Here is a 14,143-nt window from a genome sequence, read left to right on the forward strand (position 1 = left end):
AAAAAAAATGAAAAGATTCGGAAACAGTCCTGCACGCTGGAAAATGTATGCTAAAGTGCAAAAGGCGTGTGTTAAAGTGCAAACATATATTTTAAACTAAAATCATACTGACATATATTATGTAAATAATATGTAACAATGTGGTGGTAAAACAAATATACTGTTCTGAGGTATAATGTGCAAAAATTCAGTAAATGTGCCCGATTGTTGTAAATAAACTGACCACTAGATGGCAGTACAATAAAGAACTAAATTTTAACCACTTAAGCCCCGGAAGATTTTACCCCCTTCCTTACCAGGCCCTTTTTTGCGATTCGGTACTGCGTGACTTTAACGGACAATTGTGCGGTCGGCTGTACCTAAATAAAATTGACGTCCTTTTTTTCCCACAAATAGAGCTTTCTTTAGGTGGTATTTGATCACCTGTGTGATTTTTTTTTTTTTTTTTCCGCTTTAAACAAAAAAAAAAGCGACAATTTTGAAAAAATAACAATATTTTTCACATTTTTTATATGAAATTCCAAAAAAAAAGTAAAAATCAAGATTTTTTAACATTTTAGGCCAATTTGTTTTCTGCTACATATGTTTGGTAAAAAAAATCGCAATAAGCGTATTTTGATTGGTTTGCGTTTTTTTTAACGAGTGGTGGCGATCTGCGATTTTTTTTTTTTTTTGCGGGATTGCGGCGGACAGATCAGACCCTTGACTGACTTTTTTACACTTTTGGGGGTACCAGTGACATTTCTACAGTAATCAGTGCTATACACATGCACTGTTACTGTAAAAATGACACTGGCAGGGAAGGGGTTAACTTTATTGGTGATGCAGGGGTTAAGTGTGTGCCTAGGGGCATGCTTCTAACTGTTGGGGGCGTGGCTTGTGATGTAAGCACAGAGACATACGATCCTACATAGCAGGATCGTATGATCTCTGCAGTTACACCAGGGAGAATGACAGGCAGCTTTGTTTACATCTACCGTCTGCCTTTCTCCCTCTCCAGCGGGAGATCGCAAGTGGCCGGCGGACATCGGGTCCACCGGTCACACGCACAGACTTCTTAGGGAACAAGCGGGAACGGGCGCGCGCTCGCCCCCTAGAGGCTCACAGGCTAGTGACGTAGTCCTACGTCACTTTGCCTGTACGGGGCTGACCGCCGCAGTAAATAGTCGTGCTGCAGTCGGCAAGCGGTTAAAGTGACTGAAGTGTATAAAAGCTATGAAATAACTTGTATGAAAAAATGAATTAATAATAAATTAAAAGTGACCAAAATGTGAAAGTGCTAATGCGACCTTACAACGTGTCCTAAAAAAACACTTAAACCAAAACCTCCATCAAAGTATACAATACAAAAATATATATATAAGAATTGTATCAGCTGTTTATTGAAAAATCAATCCAGTCCCATAATCAGTCCACATAATGCTTAAAACAGATTTTCAAGTGATAAATGTGCAAAACGGTGCCAATATAAATCATAAAGTGCTCTTGGTGTCCACGCGTGGAAATCCCACCATCCGTGCAGGCTTTCTCTCTAAATGGACTCACCAGAACTCTAGCTGGTAAAACCAGCAATCTCGCTTTTGATAGACTCCACTCTTGATTGTGCATTCAATACCTCCACAGAACTCTAGCTGGTAAAATCAGCAATCTCGCTTGATTATATCATCCACCAGGAATAACGCTCCCAGAGGTAGGGAGATTATATTAGGGAGGAGGAGAGAAACAAAGCCAACATAGCGTAATTCCGTTACAGTAAAACAAAGTTTATTTAAATACTGGATGATATAATCAAGCGAGTCTATCAAAAGCGAGATTCTAGAAAAGCTGGCTGCTAAGCAGGGGGCTGGGAAGCCGGCCGCCCGCATCCTTAACAACCGATGACTCATCAGAGGTCAGCGAGCTTCCCCACTGACAGATGAATGTAAAGTAAAGAATGCCGGCATTGCCCAGCAATAGAAAAAAAATGGCGTGATTCCCCCCCCCCCCCAGTCCTTCCCAGGCCCTTTGGGGCCCACATTTAAAAAAAAAAAAACCAGTGTGGGTTGTCCCCTAAAATCAATACCAGACCCTTTATCCCAGCATGCAGCCCGGCAGGTCAGGAAAGTGGGAGATGACGAGTGAGGGCCCCCTTCTCTAACCATACCAGGCCACATGTCCTCAACATGGGGGGTGGGTGATTTGGGGGAGCTCTGCTCCCCCACCCCAAAGCTCCTTGTCCCCATGTTGGTGGGGATAAGGGCCTCTTCCCCACAACCGTGGCCTGTACTTGTAGGGATCTGCAGGCAGGGGACTTGTCGTAATCTGAAAGCCCCTTTTACCAAGGGGGCCCCCAGATCCCCCCCATGTGAATGAGTATCGGGAACATATTACCCGTAATAATTCACCAGAAATTGTCAAAAAGTAATAAAAACACACAATTTTTGAAAAATCCTTTATTAAAAAATAACTACTGCAGGCTCCTCCTCCATTTGATATTTCTTACATAGGCAAGGGGCGGGGCCACCTATCTACATCACCTGGTGGCACTGCCCCCTTCTGACTTCATGGATCGGTGCATGCTGGGTCCCTGATGTCAGAAGTTGCGGTGCCACCAGGTGATGTAGACAGGTAGCCCCGCCTTTTACCTATATAAATATTGTGAAACGGGGAGCCTGCAGTAGGCAGAGGGCCTCCATAATGGCGAGGGTGTCTTTTTTTATTTATTTTTTCAGGTGCAGCTGGCGTTGTGATTGATGACGGATCTACATCGGGGGAGGCTGGTTTATATTTTATAATAGAGGATTTTTCAAAAATTGTGTGTGTGTGTTTTATTACTTTTTGCCACTTTTTTGGTGAATAGGTACAGGTACTATGGTCCAGATACTCATTCACATGGGGGGGGGCAGGATCTGGGGGCACCTTTGGTACAAGGGGCTTTCATATTACGACAAGCCCCCTGCCTGCAGACCCCCACAACCACAGGCCACGGTTGTGGGGAAAAGACCCTTGTTCCCATCAATATGGTAGCAAGGTGCTTTGGGATGGGGGGGGCAGAGCTGCCCCAAAGCCCCCCCCCCCCCCCCAGTGTTAAGGGCTTGTGGCCTGGTATGGGTTAGGAGGGAGGGGGAGGAGCGCAAGATCTCTAACTTCCACCAGCTCCGTGATGTCATCATGGAGGAGTGGAAGAGGACTCCAGTGGCAACCTGTGAAGCTCTGGTGAACTCCCTGCCCAGGAGGGTTAAGGCAGTGCTGGAAAATAATGGTGGCCACACAAAATATTGACACGTTGGGCCTAATATGGATATTTTCACTTTGGGGTGTACTCACTTTTGTTGCCAGCGGTTTAGACATTAATGGCTGTGTGTTGAGTTATTTTGAGGGGACATCAAATTTACACTGTTATACAAGCTGTACACTCACTACTTTACATTGTAGCAAAGTGTCATTTCTTCAGTGTTGTCACATGAAAAGATACAATAAAATATTTACACAAATGTGAGGGTGTACTTACTTTTGTGAGATACTGTGTATATATATATATATATATATATATATATATATATATATATATATGCACAGACATACAGTAACCACAAATGTTTTGCCTTTTATCTCTATTTTACACTGAATGGGTTCTTCTACAAGGTGATCTTTACATACACAGCGATTTTGCAGCACTTTTCAGGTGCTTTTGAGACGCTTCGCATTCATTTTAATAGAGAGGGGCATTTTTGAGGTGCTTTTTTTTAGCACTCCAAAGATGCTTCTTGCAGGATTTTTTTCACTGCCCCACCAGCACCCCCCCAGGTGGAAAGCATTCATTGATTTTAATGGGAATGAGAAAGAAAGAGAAAAGGAAGTAAGTCTGTCCGGGGATTTACCGCCAGCCGTTCCTGGAGTCAGCACCTTGTGTCTGGAACCTGCAGATAGGGGAGCCAAGGAGACCATATTTACCGTATTTATCGGCGTATAACACGCACTTTTTCCTCCTAAAAATGGAGGAAAAAGTAGCAGTGTGTGTTATACGCCGATATGAAAAAAAAAAAAGTCCAGGAATCAGCGCCGTGAGGTAGAAGGGGGCGGGCGGGGCAGAGGAGAAGGAAGGACGCACTGTCATCGAAAGTCCCGCCTCCTATGCCGACGTCTATCATAGGCGCCGGGACTTCCGATGACCGCGCGTTCGTCCTTCCGTCTCCTCGGCCCCGCCCGCCCCCTTCTAACTCATGGCGCTGCTTCCTGGACTTTCAAAAAAGTGATTCACATAGTGTCTTTGGCGCTGGCGAGGCTGCAATTACGGGCATAGCACTGGTGAGGCTGCAAGTATGGGCACAGCGCTGGCGAGGCTGCAAGTGTGGGCACTGCGCTGGCGAGGCTGCAAGTATGGGCACTGCGCTGGCGAGGCTGCAATGATGGACACTGCGCTGGTGAGGCTGCATTTGTGGGCACTGCGCTGATGAGGAGGCTGAATTCGTGGGCACTGCGCTGATGAGGAGGCTGAATTCGTGGGCACTGCGCTGATGAGAAGGCTGAATTTGTGAGCACTGCGCTGATGAGAAGGCTGAATTTGTGGGCACTGCGCAGATGAGGAGGCTGCATTTGTGGGCACTGCGCTGATGAGGCTGCATTCGTGGGCATTGGTGAGACTGCATTTGATTTAAAAAAAATGTTCTGAGTTCAAAGCAGTTTATTTTAGATTTCAGCTTTTTTCCTGAAAGTTCTCTCCTAAAATTTAGGTGCGTGTTATACACCGATAAATACGGTATGTGGAAGAGGGGTTGTTTGTCTCGGAAGACACAAACAATTCTTTCATTTAGCATTATCCATGTGAGCTAAGGCTGGCCATACACTATTCAATTTTCTTGTTCAACTTTCCTTTAGATTTACCAAAACCATGTAATATAGGGTCAAACCTAAACACTTTCAATTTGTATGCAGTCAGGCAGGCCCTTGCACTACATAGTTTAAGGTAAATCTAAAGGAAATTGAATAAGAAAATTGTATAGTGTATGGCCAGCCTTACACTTCGTTAGGGCGATGTTTATATCTGGGCTTTTCCAGGCGGTTCCAACAGCAATTTTGGCCACCAAGAACATTGAAGTATATTAAGGAAGAGAGGAAAGATCGCTGGTGCCGCACATCCATGGAGTCCTATGGTGGTATGAGAGAGACAACCTCAGCCTGGGCTCCCACCAGGCCACGCCCCCAACACATTTTACTCCGCCCCCCAGAGCTTAGTCATGGGGAAGAACATGAAGTATATTAAGGAAGAGAGGAAAGATCACTGGTGCCGTGCATCCATGGAGTCCTATGGTGGTATGAGAGAGGCAACCTCAGCCTGGGCTCCCACCAGCCTGGGCTTCCACCAGGCCACACCCCCAACACATTTTACGCCCCCGGAGCTTAGTCATGGGGAAGAACATGAAGGATATTAAGGTCCATGTGTGTCCCGGGACATTTTCCACTGGTTTATTCAGTAGGCTAAAATATGAAATAGTTATGTAACCAGGTTGGTAGGCGACTAATAAGGATGGAGGGAGGGAAGGGAAAGGAATGAGACAAGGAGGGGTTAGTCGCCTACCAACCTGGTTACATAACTATTTCATAATTTATCCCAGGGGACGGTGCCATTTATTTACAGATAGACCCTTCCTCTCCACACAATCTACACATCAGTAGGGTAATACTTGCATCTTTGGTAATATTGAATGTCTGAAAAAATAAACGAGTGTACCCTCATCCAAAAGAGGCGCACTTTAGGACAAGTCCACCATATGTGTAGAAACGTGTCCATCTGGCCACACCCTCTGAAGCAGGAAGCCGATGAGCCCGGGTGATGACACCAATTTCTATTATACTTAGCACCATCAAATGGCCAAATGCACATTTTTAGTTTTAAATGAATGGTTGTTTTAACACTTAAGCTCCGAAAGGTTTTACCCCCTTCATGATCAGAGCATTTTTTTTGCTATTCAGCACTGCGCTTCTTTAACTGGTAATTGCGCGTTCATGCAACACTGTACACAAATTACATTTATATCATTTTTTTCACACAAATAAAGCTTTTTTTGTGGCCTTTGATCACAACTAGGTTTATTTTTTATTACATAAACAAAAATCAAACATTTGTGAAAAAAAAATATTTCTATTATAAAATATATCCAATAAAAAAAAAATGTGAATGTCTTCAAAAGTTTAGGTCCAACTGTATTCTGCTACATGACTTTGGTAACATAAAAAATCCCATGAAGTGTATGTTAATTGGTTTGACAAACTATGGTGGAATTTACGCAGCTATGACATTATACTGGTAATGGTGGTGATCAGCTACTTAGAATGGGACTGTAATAGTGTGGCGGACAATTAACTGACACTGACATCACTAGTGACACCAATACAGAGATCAATAATACTATACTCTGTCACTGTACTAATGACACTGACTGGGAATGGGTTAACATCTAGGGGCAATAAAAGGGTTAACTGTGTGCCTAACAATGTGTAGTGTGTGTAATCTGCGCTGCTTTCACTAACCACCCTTGTTTTTTCCCCTGATTTACAGATAATTCATTGGACGAATGTGACAAACATTCATTCAGCTGTTAAAAATTCTGGCTGTATTTTAATTACTACAGTGATTTCCTATGATCGCCAGCTCCATCTAGTGGCCATATTACGGTATTTTTCCTGAAATACCTCCAACAGTAAAAGTAGTGCAATAAAGCATTATGGCCAATAGATGGAGCCAATGATCATATGAGATGAGATAAAATATTGCCAAAACTTGTCACAGCTGGGTGAATGTTGGTCACACTCATTCAACTATTTTTGTATTTTTAAATAGACCTCTAAATGTTTCTGAAAGCTCACACCACAAAATGTACTCAGCCAATGAAAGGTAATGACTCTGTGACAGACCTAACCAGGACAGAGGCTTTTGGAGAGGACTGGGAGCGAGCCTCTTACCCAGTGACTATGGGCCCTGGCATTTAAGGGAACACTACTCTTTGGAAGGTGTAGGCCTGGGGGATCCGTGGAGTGGTCTTGTTTCTGATTCAAGTTTATGTCTCCCCAAAACACACAGACTCCGGGAACTGGAGGTTCCATATCCATATTTGGGGCCTCTATGCCTCAAACCCACAATGACTGTAGATGTTATGTAATCAGCTGAAACCACTGGGGCCTCCTGCTATAACGTGTTTATGTTAAGTAGATCTCTCCCATTGTTCTATTGTCTCTGTCCATCTGCTAGTATTGTCCCCTCCACCTAGGCTGGTTTAAGTGACCAAATTAGCTCATGTTAAGTATATCACTGTAAGTTATCAGTTGCTAGAGGGGGAGTAGCGTAGTTCATGTTGGCTGTTCCTTAGTTATGTTAATTATATTCTTGTTTACAGTTTGTATTGTTAGGGTAATATGATCAGGAGGGGATGTCCTCCTGTACGGTATGAAGTATGTGTCTGAGCTTCAATAAACAGTCATTCCTTTGGATTTTACCCCACATCTTGTCTGTGTACCATGTTTGGGGTAAAAGGAGCTGGTATTAGCTCTCAGTCTGCTCGGAACAGTTTTGGAGGGCAGAAAGCACAGTTTGGCAGAAGGAAGCACCTAGTCGGGGTGCCAAGTGATTCCATCACAGACTCCATTTTTATTTTTCTACTGCTATCAATGGCCAACACGGGACAACACTTCATCCGTGTCTCTGGTGATCTCTGATCTCCTTATGAAGTGTTTCTTACATGATTAAGATCAGCCATGGAATATATCTGAGGTGTATATCAGAGTGTGCTTCTTCCCCACATGAGAGCTGTGATGTCCAGTCACATTCATATAGAAGAAATTTCCCACACTCAAGGCACTAATACACCTCAAGGGTTGTGTGGGATCCCTGATATACAGGAAGACAGGACTTCAGTAAGGAACAATTCCCTCACTCAGGAAAGGAAAGCGGCTTCTCCCCCATGTGAGATCTCTGATGTTGGTAAAGATTGGACTTATTTGAAAAACATTTCCCACACTCAGGACAGGAATATGGCTTCTCCCCTGTGTGCAATCTATGATGTTTGGAAAGATCAGACTTCTGTGAAAAACATTTCCCACATTCAGGACAGGAAAATGGCTTCTCCCCCGTGTGAGATCTCTGATGTCTGTAAAGATCTGACTTCACTGAAAAACATTTCCCGCACTCAGGACAGGAATACGGCTTCTCCCCCGTGTGATATCTCCGATGTGTGTAAAGAGAGGACTTATGTGAAAAATATTTCCCACACTCAGGACAGGAATACAGTTTCTCCCCTGTGTGAGATCTCTGATGTGTGTAAAGATTGGACTTCAGTGAAAAACATTTCCCACACTCAGGACAGGAATACGGCTTCTCCCCTGTGTGAGATCTCTGATGTGTGTAAAGATGATACTTCTGTGAAAAACATTTCCCACACACAGGACAGGAAAAAGGCTTCTCCCCCGTGTGAGATCTCTGATGTCTGCAAAGATGAGACTTCACTGAAAAACATTTCCCACACACAGGACAGGAAAATGGCTTCTCCCCCGTGTGAGACCTCTGATGTTTGTAAACAGAGGACTTCTGTGAAAACGATTTCCCGCACTCAGGACAGGAAAACGGCTTCTCCCCCGTGTGAGGTATTTTATGCACATTAAGATCATATTTAGAACAGAAACACTTCCCGCACTCAGTACAGGAAAACCTCTTATCTGTTCGAAGGACGGCACCTTCCCTCACAGTCTGAGGTTCCTCAGGATAAGAGGAATACGATGGTCCGGCACTGTCCCTCACAGGTTTCTCAGGATAAGAGGAATACGATGGTCCGGCACTATCCCTCACAGTCTGAGGTTCCTCAGGATAAGAGGAATACGATGGTCTGGCACCATCCCTCACAGTCTGCGGTTCCTCAGGATAAGAGGAATACGATGGTCCATCTACACTGTGTGGTGCCGGATGAACATTTGAGGTAGCCGGGTTTTCTCCTGGACTATACTGTGTGATGTCCTCATCTTCTACTTTACAGTCTGGAGACAAAGTAAGACAATCCTCTGAGGTTTTCCTCATCTCCCGTCCATCTACTAAAATAGAAATAAAAAGATTATTACTAGACATCAGCAGATTGGTTCCCCTAAACCAGGACTCCGCCCACTACAGGCAGCTTTGTCTCTGAGGAGCTTACAATTCCCCCCTCAAGGTAACTAGTAAATGGTAGAGGGTGACTAGGCGTCCAAGTCAAGACCTGCTATTTGATAGTAAATGGCAGTCTCAGTCTCACGTCTTGATGTGCGGGACACCTACTCACTATTTACCAATATAAAATGTCCAGCTGGTAGGAAATGGGTGTAACAAAAGAGAACCCATATTATGTGTATATATAGCAGTGGGTAGAGGGGAGAGAGCAGAAGTCAGGACTATGTAATGTACAACATAGAGTATATAGTGCAGGGGTCAGGAGTATATAATGTACAGCATAGAGTATATAGTGTAGGGGTTAGGAGTATATAATGTACAGCATAGAGTATATAGTGCAGGGGTCGGGAGTATGTAATGTACAACATGGAGTATATAGTGCAGGGGTCAGGAGTATGCAATATACAACATAGAGTATGAAAAGGGGGGGGGGGGGGCGGCAAGGGGACTTTGAAAGGGGTACCGTCATAAGACTAATAAATCTAAGTAGACATACATAAAAATAATAATTTTATTGAAAAAAACAACATATGTTAATAATTTCTGTATTCCTGAGAACACAGGCAGCAATAATACAAATATAACATAAAAAAAGAGAACAGGGAGTAGCAAAATACATATGTTGGCAAAATAGTTTCCTACATAGATGGGTGATCGCTCAAACCCCCATAAGACCTATGTTGAGCAGAAGGCGATGCAGCTGGTATGTTTACATGTATTAAACGTAGATGCCCATAAACTTGCCCGACATGTTTCGCGGAACACCGCTTCCTCAGGGGCAGTTAGAAAGGTGTATGAACATCACAAATGCTACTAAGGAATAAAGAAGAAAGGAAAATAAATATCAAAATACACTAAAATAAATAATATAATTTACATGGTTGATCATAAAATGTAGAGGTCACGAGAGAGCACGGGTCAAAAAACAGAAAACCCACCTGCAAGATAACCACTCCCACATCAGTAGGATGGACCAGGGATCACAAGGTGAGGATATTCCCCCGGGGCGAGCACGGGAGCACCCCAAAACAAACTGGCCAGGTGGATAATATGGATGTTCGGGAAAAATGGTCTTGTGGTATTAGGTCTACATAGAAAAAAAATGTGATGGAAAATACGTTGGGTCCTACGTAGGTCTTTTTGGGGCGGAGCTTCCCTCAATATCAGGCTCTGAACTTCCTCTCCAATTCCACTTGGCAATGGGATACGCTGCTGTATGGATCTCCAGGTATTTTCCTCATACTTTGCTGACACCCCATACTTGTTCTTCGCTATTTTTATATATAATCCTGGGCTTTTTACTATTTGCCCCTCATTTACACTTTACCTTATCTCACATCACCCTCATCTTTTTCATTTTTTCACACTTCTCTCACTTTTTTTTTTATATGAATGCATTTTGTTCACTTGTTAGTCATTTACACATTTACCTCCATCTAAACTCTATGTTTGCACTCTTTCTCGTGACCTCTACATTTTATGATCAACCATGTAAATTATATTATTTATTTTAGTGTATTTTGATATTTATTTTCCTTTCTTCTTTATTCCTTAGTAGCATTTGTGATGTTCATACACCTTTCTAACTGCCCCTGAGGAAGAGGTGTTCCACGAAACATGTCAGGCAAGTTTATGGGCATCTACGTTTAATACATGTAAACCTACCAGCTGCATCGCTTTCTGGTCAACATTGGTCTTGTGGGAGTTTGAGCGATCACCGCTCTATGTAGGAAAATAATTTTGCCTCATATGTATTTTGCTACTCCCTGTTCTCTTTTTTTTATGTGATATTTGTATTATTGCTGCCTGTGTTCTCAGGAATGCAGAAATTATTAACATATATTGTTTATTTCAATAAAATTATTCTTTTTATGTATGTCTACTTAGATTAATTAGTCTTATGACGGTACCCCTTTCAAAGTCCCCTTGCCACCCCCCTCTCCCTTTTTTACTATCATAATACTTGCAACGTGGATACCATTATTTTCAATATCCCATTTGATCCTTTATTAATACAATACAGAGGATATAGTGCAGGGGTCAGGAGTATGAAAAGTACAACATAGAGTATATAGTTCAGGGGTCAGGAGTATGTAATGTACAATATAGAGTATATAGTGCAAGGGTCAGGAGTATGTAATTTACAACAGAGTATATAGTACAGGGGTCAGGAGTATGTAATGTACAACATAGAGTATATAGTGCAGGGGTCAGGAGTATGTAATGTACAACATAGAGTATATAGTGCAGGGGTCAGGAGTATGTATTGTACAACATAGAGTATATAGTGCAGGGGTCAGGAGTATGTATTGTACAACATAGAGTATATAGTGCAGGGGTCAGTAATGTACAACATAGAGTATATAGTGCAGGGGTCAGGAATAGGAAGTGTACAACATAGAGTATATAATGCAGGGGTCAGGAATATATAATGTATAATATAAATTATACAGTGTAAGGGTCAGAACTCATAAGTCAGGCACAGTCAGTGAACAGCAGAGTAGGTAACCCCGGGAGAATTGTTCTATCAGAGAGCTTACTAGACCTGGGGAAGGAAATGTAAAGCACATACCCCAAGCAGTGACGGTAAAAGGTCACCTATATCCCAGGGCAAACATGCCAAATTGCACCCTCCACCCCAATATGTATGAGCATTATGTGTCAGCAAAACCCCCCCCCCCCAAAAAAAAAAAAAAACATCGGGCAGTAATCTGCATGATTACCCCGCACACCCCTACTAGCACAAATCCCGCCCCCCCCCAAAATAAATTCTCCCCCTAGTACAAATCCCCCCCCCCCCTTTACCATATCACCTATTCTAGTACAAACCCCCCAAAATTGACCCTCCTAGCACAAATCCCCTTCTCCCACCCCCTCCCAACACAAATCACCACTTCTAGCACACACCCAAATTTCCCTTCCTATAACAATTCTTAGCCCCTGCAGCTCCTTATTTCCTCCTCCCAACACAGATCCCTTCCCCCCTCAATTTCCTTGCATGACCCCCCCCCCACCTCGCATGATACCACAGTGCCCAGGGCAGCCGCCCCTCCTGCCCACCCCTTGTCCCGACCCTGACCCCAGGTGCCCAGATCTAGTAACTCCTCTGGTGAAAATGAACATTTTGCTGCCAGCTGAACCCCAGAATCTCCATAAATCCAGTCCAGAGACATAAATTGTGTCTGCAGCACAGAGAAGGAAGATTATCCGAGAGAAATACAGGACGGGGAACACAGCTCAGGAAAGTGACCAGGGTATTACAAGCTGATATCACACAGTCCCCAACTTACTCTGGACCAATCAGTGAGCAGTATGGGTGGAGGAATGGATTTAATGTTAATGACCCACCTGTGCTGATCTCTGTAGGAGTGTCCTCCTCTATAAATGTCCCCGTTATTCCATCCTCCTCCATAGACTGCTGATCATCCCTCACATACCTCTCTTCTACTTCTGCTTTAATCTCAGCTTTTATATCACATGGATCTTCACACTATACCAAGAAAATAATAGAAGAGGTCATCTGTAAAACAATAGCTTCAATATTGTGACATCATATTTAAAAAAATCACTTCAATGAGTCCATGTTCTAGATGCTCCGTCCCACCAACCTTGTAACATTGAGGGATGGTGTGACCTTCCTGTGTGGAATCCCGGGAATACAGAGGACAGGGACATCTCTCTGGTGGGTTCCTGGTATAAGATGGCTCCATTGTATCCTTGTGTCCTTCTGAAAACTCCTTCATCACTCCATACTCCTCATCCTCCTCTTTATACTCTTCCTTAACATCAATATTATCATCCCTGAGGTTTCCACTCTTAATATGAAATAAAACATTCATTATAACAAACATACTTGTGTATAAATCATAACTATCAGTGATTGTTCCTCATCTACCTGATGATGGTGAGGGATGGTGTGACCTTCCTGTGTGGAATCCCGGGAATACAGAGGACGGGGACATCTCTCTGGTGGGTTCCCATTACTGGATCCATCTGTAGGAAACACACACACTGACTGAATACATTGTTTCTATGTGTTTATCAGATGATGGGGGATCTAGGTGGATCCTCCGTACTGCTCTCTCCTTTACAATAAAGTCTCCTCTTACCCGGTGATGTGAGGAGCGGCTGATTGTTCATCATGACGTCTTTGTAGAGATCCTTGTGTTCTTCTAAATACTCCCACTCCTCCATGGAGAAATAGACAGTGACATCCTGACACCTTATAGGAACCTGACACACACAATGATACAGTCACCATCCAGACACATCCCTTGTCTGTTACTGGATAATCTCCCAGAATTCCCAGCACCGCTCACCTCTGCTGTCAGCAGCTCTATCATCTTCTTGGTGACTTCTACAATCTTCTCTATGTTGTGTCTCTCAGGTTTTAGGGAGTCACATGGAGGCACTGTGATGGTCATATGATCTCCTGACTTCAGAAAAGGAAATCTCTGGATTGAAGAACCAATAGGAATATCATGTTAGATTCCCAGAATCCTCCTCACCTCTCTGGTCAGGTCTGTGCTTTATTTATAGAGATAAGAGTGATGTCATGTGACCTCCCAGAATCCTCCTCACCCCTCTGGTTAGGTCTGTGTTTTATTTATAGAGATAAGAGTGATGTCATGTGACCTCCCAGAATCCTTCTCACCTCTCCAGTCAGGTCTGTGTTTTATTTATAGAGATAAGAGTGATGTCATGTGACCTCCCAGAATCCTCCTCACTAGAGTTGAGCGGACACCTGGATGTCCGTGTTCGGCCGAACTTTAAAAAAAAGTCCGGGTCCGTGTCCCGGACTTTTGCCAAACTTTTCCCGGACACCGAACCCCATTGAAGTCAATGGGGACCCGAACTTTCAGGCACTAAAATGGCTCTAAAACACCAATGGAAAGGGCTAGAGTGCTGCAAATGGCAGCAAAACGTAGTTAAGAGCATGGCGAGTGCTCTGCAAACAAATGTGGATAGGGAACA

The 14,143-nt window shown here is 43.4% G+C and overlaps 3 protein-coding genes across 4 annotated transcripts in view; 1 reads left to right on the forward strand and 2 right to left on the reverse strand.

Moving 5' to 3' along the window:
• LOC309550773 (gastrula zinc finger protein XlCGF66.1-like) overlaps positions 1-14,143 on the reverse strand; it is a 150,806-nt gene that overhangs the window by 130,090 nt on the left and 6,573 nt on the right. The window lies entirely within an intron of this gene.
• Positions 1-14,143, forward strand: part of LOC309550708 (uncharacterized protein) — a 295,084-nt gene that overhangs the window by 109,045 nt on the left and 171,896 nt on the right. The window lies entirely within an intron of this gene.
• LOC309549961 (uncharacterized protein) lies at positions 12,706-13,593 on the reverse strand (the record flags this gene model as incomplete). Its single annotated transcript, XM_082250439.1, has 4 exons — positions 12,706-12,984; positions 13,065-13,162; positions 13,279-13,402; positions 13,489-13,593. 4 exons carry the CDS (start codon positions 13,591-13,593, stop codon positions 12,706-12,708), a joined length of 606 nt encoding a protein of 201 aa, XP_082106565.1.

The sequence above is a fragment of the Pelophylax lessonae genome (assembly GCF_965119305.1).
Source record: "Pelophylax lessonae genome assembly, chromosome: 3".
NCBI lineage: Eukaryota > Metazoa > Chordata > Amphibia > Anura > Ranidae > Pelophylax > Pelophylax lessonae.